The sequence below is a fragment of the Poecilia latipinna genome, unplaced genomic scaffold (genome assembly GCF_001443285.1).
Source record: "Poecilia latipinna isolate Pla-1442-1.1 unplaced genomic scaffold, P_latipinna-1.0 Scaffold2122, whole genome shotgun sequence".
Lineage (NCBI taxonomy): Eukaryota > Metazoa > Chordata > Actinopteri > Cyprinodontiformes > Poeciliidae > Poecilia > Poecilia latipinna.
In genome coordinates this window covers 73314-91447 of record NW_015114738.1, presented here as the reverse complement: position 1 = coordinate 91447, position 18134 = coordinate 73314, and the positions used below count along the sequence as shown (strand labels likewise).

General features: G+C 39.0%; 1 protein-coding gene across 10 annotated transcripts in view; it reads right to left on the bottom strand.

The window, feature by feature from the left end:
• Window positions 1-18134, bottom strand: part of srpk2 (SRSF protein kinase 2) — a 70300-nt gene that overhangs the window by 15397 nt on the left and 36769 nt on the right. For 7 of the 10 annotated variants that reach the window (XM_015017267.1, XM_015017272.1, XM_015017266.1 and 4 more), the window contains 8 exons: window positions 12442-12596; window positions 9204-9312; window positions 8014-8101; window positions 7760-7847; window positions 7542-7648; window positions 5929-6094; window positions 2175-2215; window positions 1235-1562 (listed from right to left, as the gene is read on the bottom strand). In XM_015017267.1, coding sequence (XP_014872753.1) covers window positions 1235-1562; window positions 2175-2215; window positions 5929-6094; window positions 7542-7648; window positions 7760-7847; window positions 8014-8101; window positions 9204-9312; window positions 12442-12596 — 1082 coding nt within the window. The remainder of the gene's footprint in view (window positions 1-1234; window positions 1563-2174; window positions 2216-5928; window positions 6095-7541; window positions 7649-7759; window positions 7848-8013; window positions 8102-9203; window positions 9313-12441; window positions 12597-18134) is intronic. The other 3 variants (XM_015017268.1, XM_015017276.1, XM_015017275.1) reach the window with 1 other exon arrangement.

Here is an 18134-nt window from a genome sequence, read left to right as displayed (position 1 = left end):
AAGAGGAAAAACAGGATAGAACAAAGAGGGGCGTATGGAAGGGGTGCAAGGGGGGGGGGGGGGGGGGGGGAGGCAGACGGAGAAAATGTTTGTTTCTGTGAATCAGCTTGGAGCCGACCCACATCCTTCCCATTCACAGGCAGCACAAAACTGCATCTGCATGCTGCCGGGCTGAATCACAAACTGTGCTTCCATTCCAGTTGTCGAAGCAAATTTTGAGACGATTTTTTAAGTACAACAACGTTTCCAGGCATGTTTCTGTCACCTGGTTTGAACCGAATCAAACACGCCACAGAAAGCATCATTCCATCAGATATAAATATCAGAAATATTTACATTTTGTGTTTAAGACGAAAGACAATTTTTTGTCTACATTTATATGAACTTCTCAAGTGGCATTTTTAGTTTCGCCTGTTTCAAATTCTGTAACAAGAAAAAAAAAATCTTTAGTTGAGATTAATCCCCAAAAAATAATCAATAGATTATCTCTACACTGTGTTTATTTACGTTAAGTCAAACTGAAGGGATGGAACTTTTTCCACCATGTTGACATTGGAAGTAATTCTTTAGCCTTTCCTACAAAAGGCCAAGCAAACGCTAAGGGAATGCTGCTATTGCACTTTTGGCAATAATTTTATTTTCATTGTCTTAAAAATAAAAGGAACTGAATCATTTATTAGCATTTTTTTAAATGTATGTCTAATATTGTATGAAATACGCTTTAGTGGTTAAATGAAAGAACTGCATGATCCTATTGATCGATTAATTGTTAGAATAATCGATTAGTAGAACCACTGTTATCTGCAGCCTCTTGCTGACTCCGTTACGGCGTTTCCCTGGTCGTAAAAAGGTTTGAACCTCGGTGGATCCGGCGTTGTTCTTTAACGTTCCGACGAATGATAATCACAGTTTGATCATCAACGGAGCAGTGACCTGAAGCACTCAGTAACACTGGTTCAACGAATGGACTGTGCTCTAGACGTCAGGTTCGTCTCAGAAAACCAAACGATTTCACCGTTTCCAATGAGAAAAGATTTCAAATGTGCAACCACAGTTAGGCAAAAGAAAAAAAAAAGCATGTTTTTTTTCTGCAACTTGGTAAGAGACAATCTGATGTTAGATTCTGACCCTGTGTGAATGAGAGAAAATCCACAGTAAATTCAAACTTGTGCACCTGTATGAGAAACGTATGCCGACATTCACACATTTCTGACGATTCACCAACAGAACTCACATGTATGATTCGTCAACCTGACAGGTCTCTCCCTCTCTGCTCCCTCCTCCTCTTCGTCCTCTCCATCCTCCTCGTCATCGTCGTCATCGTCGCTCTCTCCCAGAGCCATGCTGGGTCCCAGAGGCGCCACCGGCGGCGGCTGCTGCTGCGGCGAAGGCAGGCTGCGTTCAGCGTCACCTTTGTCGCCGCTCTCTTTGGCTCTCTCCTCCCTGATCTCGGCCTCTCGCTCCAAGGCTTCGATCTCCAACATCCGCCTCTCCAGCAGCTCGGCCTGCCGTTTCTGCTTCTTCTTCAGCTTCTTCTTCTTGTTCTTGGAGATTTTTCCCACCTGGGAATAGAAGGAAAAAGTAGATATAGCCATAAATCAGAGGAAAAAAACCCGTCGATATACACATATAGCATGAGAAATGCCAATGGTGGATTATTCAGTTATTAGTTTTGACTGATGAGACATGATGCCAAACTCCACAACTGAAGGCTGTTGCAGAATTATTTTCAATCAAATCTGATCAAACCACGCAGGAAAATAATCGTATATATTCTTATGTTTCTGAGTTTCATAGTCATGTGGGTTTCGTGTCGAAGAAGAGAAAAAACTCTATTTATAAAAGGTCAAAAAGTCTGCCGATATGCAGACAGAAAAAGATAAAACGATGACTGTGTTGTTTAAATTATCTTGCTTTCTGACTCCCACTCAGCAGGGGGCAGCATACATCCTTTTTTAAATCAATCTCCCCTCCCCAGGCTCTCTGAATACTGTTTCATTTGCTTGGATCTCAGCGGCTTGTGAGCGAGCTCTGCTGACCGTGATGCAAACAAAACCAAATGCTTACAAACCAAAGCATGGACAAACCTGGATGTTTTGCTTTTAACTTTGTTTTATGTTGTGTGTGTGTGTGTGTGTGTGTGTGTGTGTTTTTTCTTTTTAGTTCATACTCACATCAGACGTACTCACCGGTTTGAGCTGGGGCGCTGTGCTAACTGAAAGACACGGACAGACAGACAAAGATGAGTGGCTTCAGATTCTGATCAGGCAGCAATCAGGACCTTTCAGGTAAAGATCGGCTCACTGCAAAACAACAAACTTCCACGAACTTTGAGATTTTATGTGACAAACCAACAAGCAGCAGGTTTGCCTCTCAGGATTATGTAGCTCCATTCGTTTTAACTTCAGCTCTGAACAGCTGCTTCCCTGTCAGTCCAACCTTCCTTTATATTGAGACAGGCCTTTTTTTCAACAATTGTTTTCATAAAGGCTAGCTTTGTGGCGTCAGGGCTCCCGCAGGTTTCACCAACTCAAATGTAAGACTTTTTAAGCTCTTTACTAATTAAGTTTAACACCCATTTCTCCACAGAAATCTACAAACTGGTGATAAATTTGAACTTCCCCATGATGGATGAAAACAAGCTAGCTAGCTAGCAGCTAGTTGGCAGTACCCTGAACTGTCTCGAGTTGCAGTGAAAATGTCTGGGTGCGACTCAAACTTTTGCTTGAACAGAAAAGTCCAGCGAGAAAAAAAAAAAGATTATACTAGATTAATTAGTCCTGTCGAGATAAAATTTAAGATCTGAGGTAACATATTAAAGACCAACTTACTTCTTTAATGATTTTAAAGAGGCAGTATTACGTAAAATAGATATTTTTGAGCTTTACATCATGTTATTTTGATTCTTTCATGCATGTTTGAGAAATACTTTGATCTCCATGGCAAACACACAGCTGTGGGAAAATGCCTGGTTGGACCTAGCCCTGCCTTCAAGGTATAGCTCCTCCTCAGAGCTGCAGTTTCCAAGCTTCCTTGCTTCTGCCTCACAGAGCAGCCCTCCTTCACTCAGCTCCTTCAGACTAGCCAGCAGCAATTAGCAAACAGCTGGTGGAACTGAGCATCTGCTTGGCTCGAAATGTGAGCTACATCTCAGTGGAATGCTGGTAAAAATGTCGCTAAAGGGTTAATAGAGGAGCCATGTCATGACTTCCTGAAGTCTCAGAAAGAGCAAGAATTTTAAAGAGACGGAGGCCCAATTTCAAGGCATTAGATCAGAAAGTAAAATTTCTTTTAAGTGATACTTGAAATGTGTAGCATTTTCCTAACAACTGAAGATAATATAGTTACGTGATTACGGTATAAAATGGCACTATGTGTCTGGAAATCACATAATACTACCCCCTTAAGGCCTTAAATTTAGATAGATGGTTGCAAGATTTGTGGGCATCTTGGAGTGAGAGTTTTTGCATTATTTTATTGAACAGTCCTCTGTAAGATGTTCAGATAAGAGTGACCCAGTTTCTCTAAGAGGGTCAGCTTAAAAGAAGCCGAATTTAAAAAAAAATAAAAAAAAACTTGGGCTACACTTCTCACATTAGACATTATGCACCACTTTGTGTTGGCATGTCAAATGAAATCCGGGGAAAACGCATCCGCTTTGGTGGGTTTTGTTGGGACTTTAAATGACAAACAAATGAAGAAGCATTCCTTGTGCACACCCACTGCCTTCCTTCCTCGTTGCAGATCGATGAAAGCCTTCAATTATTTACTGCAGTCTTAAACACATTAGATACTCGCTGGTCCTACCTGCTTTGCAAACATGGAAAATTATGAACGTGCAGTCTCTCGTATTTTTCCCTTAATGGCTCACAGACACTCTGGACTGATAGACAACAGAAACGTGTCGTTATTTCTGGAAATCCCTCATTATTTTTGGTGTGACCTGCAGAAGAAAATCCTCCTTGTTAGGGGACAGAATCTTCCAGCTTCGTGAAATATTCTGAAACATTCCCTCTGTTTTATCACAGGGCGATCAGCCGATGCTGCACATAAGACGAACGACAGGCGTTTATGTCGGCATAAAAAGAGTGAATTCGCTCTGCCTCTTCAGTCGCAGACCGACTCTGCCACCGCCGTCGAGCGCTCTTTGTTTTCAATGTTGGTAGTTGTATTCCCTTTCAAATGTACAAAATGCAAGCTGCTGGAAAAGACTGACTGATGCAAGCATCTGACAGCTCACACTGGGGTTCAGCAAGAGGACAGGGTTCATATCGAGGTTTTGGAACATTTTTCTTTTCCAGTGGAGGAAGTTGTTGTGAAGAAAAAAAAAAAAAATTATCTTCAAAGCGCCAAAAGGGAGGGAGCTGAGGAAGCACCAAGAAGCTCCTTCCTTTCTGTGCAACAAGAACTTTATGATCCTTTTTCAAAGAAATCTGCTTCATTAGATTTGACAATGTTTTGAATATTTTACTAAAATGTGGATTTCAAATCAGAATCATCTGCTTTTTTCTACTCCAATGCAGAAGTAATAATTATTACGAAACTAGAAACATGTCAGTGACTAATCTTGTGTTTTTTTTGGTTTTTTAATTATTATTATTTTGCTTTTAAAGAACATTATATGTGAAAAGGGTCTTGTCCTAAATGTTTTGTGTTTCTTGGTAAAGAGAAAAAAAAGTTTCAGTCTTTCTAGCTACAAAAATGAGAAATAGGTCACTCTTTCTTTAAAAAAAAAAAAAAGACTTCTGCGTTTGGCCGAGTTTAATGAATGTGAGCTTTTAAACTGACTGTTTATGCTACTATTTAAAATTTAACTAAAGTGAAATTGAGAGATAAATGACTGTGTGTTGCACCTATTATTTTAACAATAGGTGCAATAGTTGCAAAATTTATACCAATGAACTGCGGTCAGAGTCCACACAAAATCCCTCATGACCTTTGACACCTCGGCATTGAAATACCACCAGTTTGACGGGGTTTTCGGTGTTCAGGCCTAAAGTATTACGTTTTATTTGTAACTTCAATAAAACTGATTTAAACAATTTGATTAAAAGACATGAGAAAGAAAACACTTAATGAAAGAGATTTAGCAACTTCTATCTTGTGTTAATTTAACTTAACGACAAAACGAACGCAGACAAGAGGAAATACTCCCTGCAGCTCCCTTGCAGGAACCTCATGCGTTTACCATGCTGCTAGTACTTACACATCGACTTGTCTTTGCATGAAGCAGATTTTAAAGACCAGACTGTTCGTTACTTCAAGCTACCACAAGAAGAAAAGCTTCAAGTTAATTTCTAAATTTCCCGCTTTTAGAAATTAACAAAGATGTCGACTAGCGAGGACAGGAACCAGGGCTGGGGATTTTTTTTGGCAGATTGCGGAAAACATGTTAGCGATACACGAGGGAAGCTTGCACAATATAAAAATCACACGTAGATCTCATCACACTCCTGTGAGACAACGTGGCATTAAATTAATAGAAGACGATACGTGCTGGAAATTTGAATTAGAAGTAGGAACCTTTCTGCAAATGGGTCAATCCCTTCTGGGCTAAAGTAGATGATGAGCTGAGTAACTGGCCAAACACACTGCAGTATGTCCCAGATGGTGGGCGTCCCTAAAATAATACTTCTTGTTATCATGGTTGTTCTAATAACAGCTTCCATGATTATTTAAGAAAAAAATGTGACAGTCTGGATAAAAACACCACAGTGGAGAAGTCACAAAACACTTTGTAAGATTATATTCAGTTCTATTGACCATTTTGATCGCTCAGTTCCTGCGCCGTCATATTTTACGCTGGAAGAAATGTCAAATGTAACAACCTCGCACCAACAGACCAGGTTTCATTTACGTCTAATTGTTCTAACGATGTTCATAAATGGGGAAAAAAAGAAAATACTAAAGCAGTGTTTGTGTTGGTACCAGCTGATCCGGACGGGGGTGGAGCTCCAGCTTTCTGCCACTCGGTGGCCTCCATGGCCATGCGCCTCACGAACACGTCGTCCACACACATCAGGATGTTCTCAGGTTTGATGTCTGTGTGGATGATTTTACACTTTGTGTGGAGGTAGTCCAAACCCTGCAGGACCTGCACAGACGTTTAAATCAACAGACAATCATAACAACGCTGATTTTTCTCTCCTTCAATTCTTTTTTTTTTTTTTTTTTGCATATCAACAAAAACTTTAAATTAAAACACTCATCCAAAAACCAAACAGTAAATCTTTTGGAGTTTTTTTCTTTTTTCATATCGGTTTCTTTTCTTTTTGGGGATTGAAGAGGAAAACAGCCTCATCTATCACTCTATTCATCGTCTGGGCAGCTTTCAGGAGGCAGACTGAAAGAGTTCAGCAACTTCACATGCTGATCAGGTGGCTGATGGGAAAATGCCCCCAAGTCTCGTGTCTGAGAATAGGAGCGTTGATCGAGTCTAAATTGAACCGCTGTCTGCATCTCCTGTGTTTGACCCAAATGAATTAAAAACCTTGTTGTGCTGCCTCGAAATTGAGGACGGCCAACCGCAGCAGGAGTTAACAGAAGTTGTGCATCTTTGGATATTTTAAGCAGAAAAGAGCCAATAGCAACATTTTCCCTCCCAGGCGAGAGCTGGCTGACTGTCGTGAGTGTTTGGAGTCTTAATGGGGACCCAGTGTGAACAGTTGTTGCCTCTTCCCATACAACTATCATGCCTTCAGCTCAGTAAAAAGTGTAAGAATATCAAGCGAATGGTTGCGTTACGCCATCATCATCGTTTGTGGGCGAAGACGCAGCAAAGAAGCTTCCGATGCGCTCAGACTTCGACCATTTCTCAGACCATCCTTAATTTATTCAATCGAAGATTTTATGTGCTTAAACAAAATCGGGTTTTTATTAAAGAAGAACACCAACCATGCAGCTGGTGCTTCAACAGTAGTGGAAATGGATCCATCTTTAAGCCAACGTTTCTGGCTCGCTTTTCTTTCCAAATCATGTAAACGACGAGAGCAGCTGTTTTGGGGAAGATCGTGTGAAATATTTATTCATCCCACTGAGTGACACAAAGACACCAAACTAAAGCAAACCTCTTATAAGGCCATCAGGTTTCTTTTTCTTATTTGGTTTTATTATGCTATGAAAAACCTTCTGGATGAAAAATGATCACACCCACTTCTTCCATTCATGCCAATGTGCATTTTTCCCTGTAATTGTCCCGACACACGGATGAGTCCCTAATATTAATAACGCCTACTGAATTACCTTGGTTTTAACACAATAATCCAGCCAATAATGTTCTGTAAGATGAGGCGGCAGAAAGCTAAAGCTTCCCTTTTATACATGAAAATAAAAAAAATTATTCAGATTGGGGGGGGAAAAAAAAAATATATAAAAAAAGGGAGCATGGCACCAATTCATGTTAAATGCGGATTAAATCTGATTCCTCAAGGGGATGAAAGGTGTCAAACTGGGATAATTTGATGAATTGCCATGTTTCGGGTGCTTCTTCCATATTTAATGGAATCCACCGCAGCAGCGTGTTGCAGCGCGTGTATCATCACCTGTCTGATGATGCTCTTGACACATGGCAGCGGCAGACCCTGGTAGTTGGATTTAATGATCCATTTCAGCAGGTGATGACCCAGCACCTCAAACACCATACACACATCTGGTTGGATGAGTCAAGGGCTGAAAATATCGTTTCTCTGACGGGAACGGTTGTAAAAAAAAAAAAAAAAAAAAAAAAACACGAAACGGGTAAAACGTCTGACGAGGATACGTATGCCGTTGACGCCAGAGATCTTGAAATCGTCTATCAGCTGAACCACCATGTCTTTGTTTGGGTCGCCGGGGTCGCTCTCTCTCACCTGGAGGTGAAATGGACGAGAGAGAATTATGTTAAAATAGAAGAAGAAGAAAACAGAGAACATAAGGAGGTGAACGAGTGCAAGATCAAAAGAAGAAAAAAAGACAGGAAGGATAAAAACCCAAATACTGATAAAAAAACAATTAATAAACCAATCAGATTCTCACACATCGCAACAATTTGATCTCATCCAGGGCCGTTTCCGTGTAGTGCTGGGCGCTTTTCACCACCTTCATCGCCACGAAGTTCTTCACTCTGTAGTCCGACACAAACACAGACGGGCAAAACTGACTGACAGGCTGGAAAAGCCGAATTTCTGCTTGGTTTTCTCTGGGAAAACGTGTCGTTATGCAATTATAGAGCCGAGTTAACAGATATCTCTGGGCCATTTTTAACTAATATGTATATTCCCCTGAAATCTCTGTGGGCGCCCAGGAGCAGAACTAAACAAAAGGGAGGAAGGATTTAGTTACGAAATCAACTTCCTTGAACTCTACAGAAACCGCTGCCTCCTTGAAAACATTACTGCACATCGCAGCTTTTATGCAAGGACAAAAGTCATGGTAATATTTTTGTTTTTTAAATTCATATTGTTTTTTTTTATATTTCATTTTACCCTACCTTGTTTTGTTTTGGGGGTTTTTAAGTTTTTATTACCATGCATGTACAATCTTTCCTTCTCTTGCCTCTGCACTACATTTATTAATTTATGTTCTGTTATTACTCCAGCATGCTGTGAAAGCCAGAATAATAATAACTAATAATAAGACTTTGAGAAATGGAAAAACTAATAATAAAAGAGAAATAAAAGAGAACAATGTTGGAAAGGATGTATGTAGAAGGAATTAATCCATTGTTAAATTTAGATATGCAAAAACAAAAGGCATACAATTTACTCGTCCAACACCTTGGTTCTGAAACAGCAACCGAACTCCATCTTATTTCCAACATTAGTGTAATTAACACCAGCGGCCCGAGTAAATTAGTTTGTGAGCGAGTCGGTGAGAGGTTACTCCTGGTTGCTGATCCTGTCAGCCACCTGCCCTGGTTGCCACGGCAAACCAAGTTATAGTTCAAGCTGACAGATTCGGTTTCCAGCGCAGGACGGTGTTGGTTGCAGTTGTCAGAGAGGAGACGAACCGGATTCTGTCAACAAGTGCATGTGTGGTGTGCGCTTGCGGTGCGTGTGACGTGCGCTTCAAAGCTAGCACCTGAATGTGTCGACTTGAGTGAGTGCCGTTTCTGGGTCACGTCTGTGTTTGTAGAGGATGTGCAGACAGAAAAAAAAAAAAAAAAGCGAAACTCTGAAAGGGCAGATTGTGCTGCAGTGAAGGTGTTTGTTTGTGACGAGACTCACTGTATGTCCCAGCACAGCCATACTGTGGAGAAGTGACCCCATCCCAACTTCCTGATCACATGGTACCTTCCGTTGAATAAATCCCCGATCTTCACCGGATGGTATCCTCCTGAGAGAGGTGAAGCAAGGAAGGTGAAGGTCACACAGAGAGCTGCATCAGACTCCGACACAACGGCAAGCTAGCACTTAAAGGAGCATCTACGCAACGCACCGCAACACGGAAACACAGCGTTACAGATTAGAATATTACATCAAACAAATATTCTTCAGACAGAAATGTGTGCTTCATGAAGAGTATGTTTAACAGTAAGAATAATTTATTTAGTCCTACCTGCATATCTAACATATGCATCACAATTTATGGGGAATCCTATACAAATTAGCAGGAAACATTTCCAATCACATGCTATGCCATGCAGACACTCTGTCTGCACTGATGAACATCCTTCACCTAAAATGACTGATATAATCACAGACTAGCAATCCATCTAAAAACTACTTTAAGTACGGAAAAGTGAAAAAAGCAAAAACTAATTTTACACTTTTCATCCCAATACGTCACCTGAAAAGCAACTCTTGTGATTGGGTTCTGGTGATGTGGATGATGCACTTTGTTTCTTTACTATTAAAATTCTTTTACATCACCAGATATGAAAAATATGTAAGACTGTAGCTTGAAACACATCAGTCCGACAGTCTCCATCAATAAGCTCTGCAATAATGCAGTAAAGATATATTTTCATTAAATGGAATATTTTGACCGCAGCACTTTGTTCAAATCAATCCATTATAGATTTCAGATTTATTCAAGTCCCGAATGGGCAGTTAATGTTAAGGCAAGTATGTGAATATAAAAAGACATAAAAACTAAAAGTATCAAAAGTTAAAAAGTAAAAAAACAAACAAAAATAACAAAAAACAAATATAATGTCTTTATAATGAAACATTCAGAAAAGACCTTGAGCTCAAATCCTCTTTAGGATTCATAAACTGAAAATACAAATAATCACTACTTTCAAGACCTTTATATTTTTACATATTTTCTGCAGAGATTACAATGGAGAAACATTGATCAAGGCCAAAATCTGATGAATTATCCATTACTATCAAAACATTAATCAATTTATGGGCTGGATTTTTAATATGCCAGAAATTCAACACATATATTTGTTTTTGTAAAGTGCTGTAAGCATGATTTGTTGTGTACAAGAGTTTATTTCAAGCATGACAAATGAGTCAATGCGTGAAAGCTCAAAAGCCTTTGCAGTATAAATGGTGAGATTTCAAAAACTGGCTTTCACAATAAAAGATAAAGAAAAAGGATATAAAAGGCATTAAGTTTAAAGCTTCAAAGAGAAAAACCTCTACTCAAAACTTTTACACTGCTATAAAAGACGCTGCAAAGTAAACAGTGTGTTGAAGTTGCCAAATTAAAAACACATTTTTCTTTCAGACAATGATGTGAAAGCAAAGTATATAAAAGAAATTTTATTCTTTCACTTTTCTGATGATTTCTTGTCTTAATGAAGTGAAAACTGACAGTTTGACTGTTTCTTTAGAAAGATAAGTCACTGTCTCCAGTCAGAAAGCTTTTGTAGCATTGGTAGGGTTTGATCAAAATTCACTGATAATTATTAAACTGATAAATTCGTAAAGGGCAGATATATTGTTTCAGAGCTAGAAAACCTGAACATCTTGTAAATATGAAATCTAAACAGACTATAACTGGTATTTTTCTTTTTAAGAGCACTTCTCTCAACTCCAGTGGGATTTGAGGTCATAGTTCAGATATTTGCTTATTTATTTAAGTTTTTTTTTTTTTTTTTAATGTTTACATTTTTTAAGACTTTATAGTTAGTGTTCAGGTAATTTTCCAATCACACATAATTATCAAGTGATGCATACAAATTTTCTGTCAAATTTAAACATTTTTTAACTCAAAAACACGACGGTGGATGAATGACCCAACCACCAGGCTTAGCAAGTTTTCTGGGGGAAACCTTGTTTCATACTTAATCAAATGTGCAGTTATATCTTGTTTTCTCATTTTTATGTACGTCTACCAGTTCAAAATGTCCGCTGCCATTCTCAGATTGCATTATTAAACCACTAAATAACTCCTCTCTCAAAACATTAACCCTGTTTTTGTATCCACAACAATTAGCTGCAGCAGGGACTTGTTTCTTTTTTCTTTTTGAGGCAAATCAACCAAATTAAAGAGATTATTTAACTTCAAATGTGCTCTGACTCAACATGACAGTCATTACTTTCCTTACAAGATACATACGTAGTATCTTTATGTGAAATGTTAGGGGTGAGCCTGTTGAAAACTAAATACAGACAGACTTGTAGAGTTTATCACGGGTCTCCATAGAACATCATTTCAACACCTTTGCTATGATAGTGCAGCTACACTTTAATGAGATTAACAGTGACTCGATTGGAAAAAATGTGTCGACATGCATTTGAACATCAACACTGGTCAGAATGGGAGCAGAAATTATAGGATCTTCCTGAATTCTGCACGAATACTTGTAATTTTTTTTCAAATACGGATCTGTGGCAAATTACAAGCAAACTGTGTCTCCTGGATGTTTTTCTCATAGATGTGCAACTAACTGCTTGCATGCAACATTGTTTGCAACTTTCTCCTATTAACTAGATAAATCAGCACATATATGTGAGCCCTTTAAACCTGGACACTTTGCTTTCACTACTTTCATTTTAGGTGGCAACTGCATTGCGCTCTGACCCAGAATTCAGTGTCAAATGTCTCAGTTCTCAGCTACATGATTTTAACCTTTTCAAATGTTTCTTCATTTCAAATATGGACATGAATAGAACTTGCGAGTTTTAAGATAGACCACAAGTGAGGAAAGATAAGTAATAATGAGTAAATATTTAGAATTTTACATGCTAAAATTCTTTCTCTAGAATTTTCCGTAATTTGGAAAAAACATAATGCACTTAAATGCATGAAATGCCTTCGTCTTTGTGAGCTACAGCTGCTCCATTCTTGCAGGAGCCAAACAACCTTGAAATGTTTGCGACACGCTAATGTTTATAGCAACACTGTTGGAAATCTCATCAGGATGCAACAGAGAGAGGAAAGAAAAGGGACGGAGAGGGGTTAAAAAACAACAACAAAACACTCCATCATCGAGCTCTGCAGGACAGATGTGGAGGGAGGAAGATCCCAAACGGATAAATTCAGCACGTGTGTGTCTGTAACGCTGACCTTTACAGTAGTCTGCTGGGTCCTCCTGCTCCTCATCATCAGAGCCCAGGATCTCTTCCTCCGGCTCCGTCGGCCCTGCCAGCTCAGGCGGAGGTGGAGGAGGCGGCGGGGGAGGGGGCGGGGTAGTGACCAGGGCTTTCTGCTGGGTTTCAGGCCTGTGAACACAACGGTGAAGCAAAACTTAGCAAACCCTGAACTGTTACTGCTTGATTTGTGCGTTTCGAGCCATGACTCACAAGGACGACTGTAGAGCTCTAAGAGCAGATGACTCATTTCAAAGTTAGGCGTGCTTTCATTCAGATATCAGCGTTTTCAACAGTATCAGGATATTGAGAAGGGATAACAATGTCAATGAAAAGAAGCATTTTTATCAGAGAGCCCATCATACAGAAGCACTACTTGGTTGTACTGACAACGTTTCTGTTTCTGAGTGAAGAAACCTCAAAGTTAGTGACTTTCATCATCAGCGAGGGGTTGAAAATAAATTCACAGAGATACAAAATGCTATTTAGAAGGAAATTGTATTTTTCAGTGATTCATTCGGCTGCAAAACGGTGAGAGAAATCAAGACATACAGTAAAAACAACTGAACATCAAGTTGACGTTTTATCTTTTTGAGCTTTCAAACATCTGTCTGTCATGAGACATGATGGATTTGGAGAAGCTGGCAGAAATCTAAACTTCAGCCACAAACAGACTACGGTAAAAATCAATAAATAAAAGATTAAGGCTTATGAGAATACATTTCAAGGTAGTGACAGTCAAAATGCAGCTTAACATTTCCTTATTAAGGAACAGTCACATCTTATATTAAGGAACATCTTAACTGTAAGTGCCAAAGTTATCTCAAAGGCCTTATTCACACATAGCCGGGTCTCTATAAAAACAAATATTTCCACCACATAGTTTAAAAAAAATATATATATATTGGACACACGGGATCAGTTTCAGAAAAGTTTGTATCTGCACAAATACAGACTTTTAGACATGCCAGACCCGAAGGGGGCAGTGTAGCGCAAAGCAAAAACCTGTCAGCCAATCAAAATGCAAAACAACCATGAGTTCCTGTTATCAATTAAACATGACACCCAAGAGTTCATTTGTGTGGACAGATGTGCAGGTTGAACTATTTTGTAAGAGTGCATTAGAATATAAATTTTATAAAACACAAGACGATGTTGACTGGGAATCATGTCAAAGGAAGCATATGGATATGCATGATTTGACACAGACTGTGATGTGCAGGACCCTAAATCTCAGTTTTCCTGTAGGTGCACATGCAAACACAAATAAGTTGGTGGTGAGTCAGGTCTGTGTTCTTTCAAATGATAAAATAATCATTTGAATGATGTTAAACAGTTTTTTGTGCAGATAAAAGGCCAAAATGCAAGAAAAAAATCTGGACCAAACCTGAAACAGAATCAGGCGACCAAGAAGTCAAACACTTTGGACTTTGTTCGACTGCACAAAATCTGTGGTTACAGGATCCAACAACCTATCTGTTTGTTGCCATGGCAACACCAGAAAAGGGGGGCCTGGTGGGTTTAGGTCTCAAAACCTTAACATTGTGACGGTGCCCACACACGCACACACACACGCGCTCTCAAATACGCAGGCCGTCAAGGATCTCTGTCCTTGCAGCAGGATGTTCCGTCCCTCTTTACCAAAGCAGTCACGTAGAGTGTCATACATCACATCTATAAGCTCGGTGCTTTTGTGAGACTCATCCTGCTATTGGCTGCACTAATACTTACCGCCTCCCTCCCTCTATAACTTCCTGAAGCCAAGCTTTGCTGTAAGCAAAATTAAAACAGTCTCTTTAAGATGGGCAGAGGAGGCATGGTCGCAGGAAGAAAAAGAAAACCCAGCGGGGGAACAGCTTAAAACGGCTGCAGAGACAAACAAGGCAGCAGAAGGCTGAGAAACACAAAGGTGAGACGGGAAAACACGAACAGAGATGTGGATAATCACAGGAAAACAGAAGCCACAGACACAGGTCTGAGGCTGAGACCAGAGGGGGAGAATGAACAGAGAGATTATTCAGGCGCAGAAAGAGTCCAAATATAAAACCTGCATACGGAAACAGGCCGATGCGATCGGACGCAACGATAAACAATTACAGATCAGGAAACACGAAAGATGGACACCAACCACCGACAGACTTAAGGCAGATTTTTGACAAGTCCGGTAAATTTGAGTAACTCACAACCCACAGTGGCAGATTCACTACTTAAAAAAAAAAGATAATTACTAAGGCAATTATAAGTCAGGTGATGTTACATGTCTGTGGTGAAGCCTAGGGGTGACCATGTATCGTATTGTTTATCATTTGTCATTTATTGTGATAGACACTACGCATTTTGAGTCATCGTTGTCACAATAAATTCCAATTAATGACGTTTAAAATAATCCTAAAAATGGTCAGTATTGTTGGGATTGTTTTATTGGTCAATGACAGAATCAATAATTATCAATAAATTAAAAATATATATATTAAATGCAGTTGCTGTGTGCAGTTTAGTGATATAAATCACTTCTTTATATGACTGGTGTCCTAAAGAAGCATGTTACAAATGGGAATATTTCTCAAGCACAGTTTGTGGATCTGTAATTGCCGTGTCATGCAGTCACAGCCGCACGGTTACCTGAAAAGTAAATAGTTTCTATCCCTTTTATTGTCATCACAAAATATTGCCATCCCCTACTAAAGTGTTCTGCAGAAACCAACACATGAGGTTACAGCATTTTATAAATAAGGAGTGGAAATGCTGGCGTTTTTGTTTGAGATTTTTCAAGAGGTTTCAAACTCTTCTCATTTGAAAATATGATTAGTCAGAGTAACACCTGAGTAACTGGGTAAGTTGTTTAACAGAAATATATAATTATTAACCTAATAAATGCCTATTTAACTGTGTTGAAAAACCACATGGTCAAATGGTTAGAAATAACACATCAGGTAAATACAGACATTGTGACTAAGCATCAGCTAACAGAGTCAATTTTCTTCTTCTTTTCTAAAGGTTCCTCTAATTTTCACGTTGTCATAGTGCCTAAGAGTTCATCGTCTTATCCCATTGCAACCCAACCGTCTTCACATTGTGAGCTAAAAGCACAAAATAACCCTAAAATGAATAGCTGCAAGGCAAGAAACCACCCTGAATATCAAGCTAGCGTAAAGACTGCTATCCTCCAGTGTCTTGAAAAGCGTTCATCCCACTTGGCTTATTCACATTTACTGATGTTACAACTACAAACAATGTATAGCAGTGTATTATAAGCCTGGCGGGCCACCAGGCTTTATTTGGGCTCCCACCAAGCTTAACATTGCTTATTAATTTAAGGTTTTTCTTTAATGTTTGCATTTTCAAGACTTTATGGTTGTTGTTCAGCTATTAATCTTCCAATAACACATAATTATCAAGTGCTATTTTCAAGTTTCCTGTCAAATTTAAATATTTTTTAACTCAAAAACACAGTGGGTCGCTGGATGAATGACTGCCCCAACCAACGGGCTTAGCAAGTTTTCTGGGGGAAAACCTCGTTTCATACTTAATAAAATGTGCAGTTTTATCTTGTTTTCTTATTTTATATATCTCTACCAGAATGTATCAACAAGCATTGGTACATTGCCTTAGAAGCTAAACATGCTGTAAACCTGCTTTCCACTTCAAGATGCCGTCTACTAATGTTCTCTTATGAAACCTCTGAGGTCTTTGCAGAACAGCTGGATTGACATCAAATTAGTTTTGGAAGAAACTGTATAAGCAGCAGTTTATTGGGCTGGCAATGAACTTTCAGAAACACTGAGTGAATAAGTTCACTTTTACGAATGTTTTGCTCCAACGTAAATGGACTGAGCCAGTGTTTATGTTGCATAAACCTCGACAAGTAAACCAGAAATAAATCCTCCTCGCTTCGATATTAGAAAGCGCACTTTCAGTCGACGTAGCTGTAAATTGCAAGTCCAGACAAGAAGGTTTCGGCCAATAAAACTGCGTGAGGGGAAACTACTGCAGAATGTGTCATCCATCCCTCAACTTCTTATGAGTATCGACATGTCCAGACTGCTTCGTCACATCTTTTACCCCAGCGTGAGTCTGTGTGTGTCTGGCTGCGCGCAGTGTTCCCCATCTCTCTGCTCACGCCCTGTAATGGTATCTCCAACCCCGGCGGGTAAAAAAAAAAAAGACAAAAAGACAGCCCAGCATGTTTTCCTGGGTAGTTTGCTGACAGGAAAGCCCTCCTCCTGAGGAAAATTAGCTCAGTACATTCCAGTGTGACAAATGTTCAGGTAGATCGAAAGATGTCGACATTATTCACACCTGAAAACCAGTTGAGTCATGCCGCCTGCTGAAGTTTATGACTGCAAAGTAATGGTCAGATGTAGTGAGGAATGCAGAAAATGCTCGACACGATGTAAGTTAGCGCTGGTAGCATGAGTTTGCATGTTCTCCCCGACCTAAAAACATGGCTAAATTGCTCGTGTTTCTATAACAAATTTTGCTGGGCGATAAATTATCCCAGTAATTCTAGCAATAAATAACAATACTGTTGTTTTGAGTCTCTCGAAGACTAATAAACCTTAATTTTGTAAAGAATGCTGAACACTGGAATTGGAAGATATTTTAAAAGTCCAAAAAAACACGACAACCAAAAATAAAATGGGAACAAAAACCACTTTCGACCGAAACCAATAAATAAAGTGGATTATGATGTCTCTAAACAAATTTCCCTCATTTAAATTTATCGTGTGATTAATTGATTAATTGCTTATGGCTTACAGGCTGAACTCACACCAAATCATCACCAAACATAAGTGGTCAAAAAAGGAAACATTACAACAACTGGGAGATTGCTTGATCAATACTTTGAGATAATTTTGGATTGATTTTTATAAATCATTTTCAACATGAAATTAATAAAACGTAAATAAAAACAGATTTCAAAAATCAATACTGTTGCTTTGTCTGTATTTCGCTCTCTTTTCAGAATTATGCTTTGCAATTTTCTATGGTTAAAATATAATTTTTCATCTGCCAGGGGTTTGTCTAGCCAGCTAGATACATGGATAGACAGCTGTTAATACTGATAAGAGGAGATTCCCTGATAATAAACAAATAATAATTATTCTGTTGTTGTGAGGGATCCAGAAGTCGACATGCCTGGACTTTGACTTGCCAGTTTGTGTTTGTTTTGTTTCCAGCTAAAAGGCTTGGGAGAAGAGGATGACGCATTTATATTGAGAGAGAGAGAGAATGACGTGTGGCTCCGAATTCCTTCGCCTACACAGTGCTGGACTTGGAGTCTCCTTTGTTTTGTTGTTGTTTTTTTTTGTTGCAGCTTATGAGCTGATCAGCCATCCACAACACACATGCAGCAGTCTCACTGGGCTATAAAGTTGAGGTTTTCCTCATTTCGGCAGCAATTTTGATTGGCTAGTTTGAGACACAATATGTCATTAAAATATGACTCAAGTGTGTTTTTATTACACAGCTTATAATGTCTCTGGTAACATTTCTCTCACTTTGATGGTTAAAATTGAAAACAAATTAACCAAAAGGGAATATTTAGCACCTTTTTCTGCTCTTGGAGTTTTTTTTTTTTTTTTTTTTTTTTTTTTTCCCCCCTGAAAAAAAAAAAAAAGAAAGAAAAAAAAGTTTTCTTTTTTTTCATTCTTTTTCTTTACTTTTTTT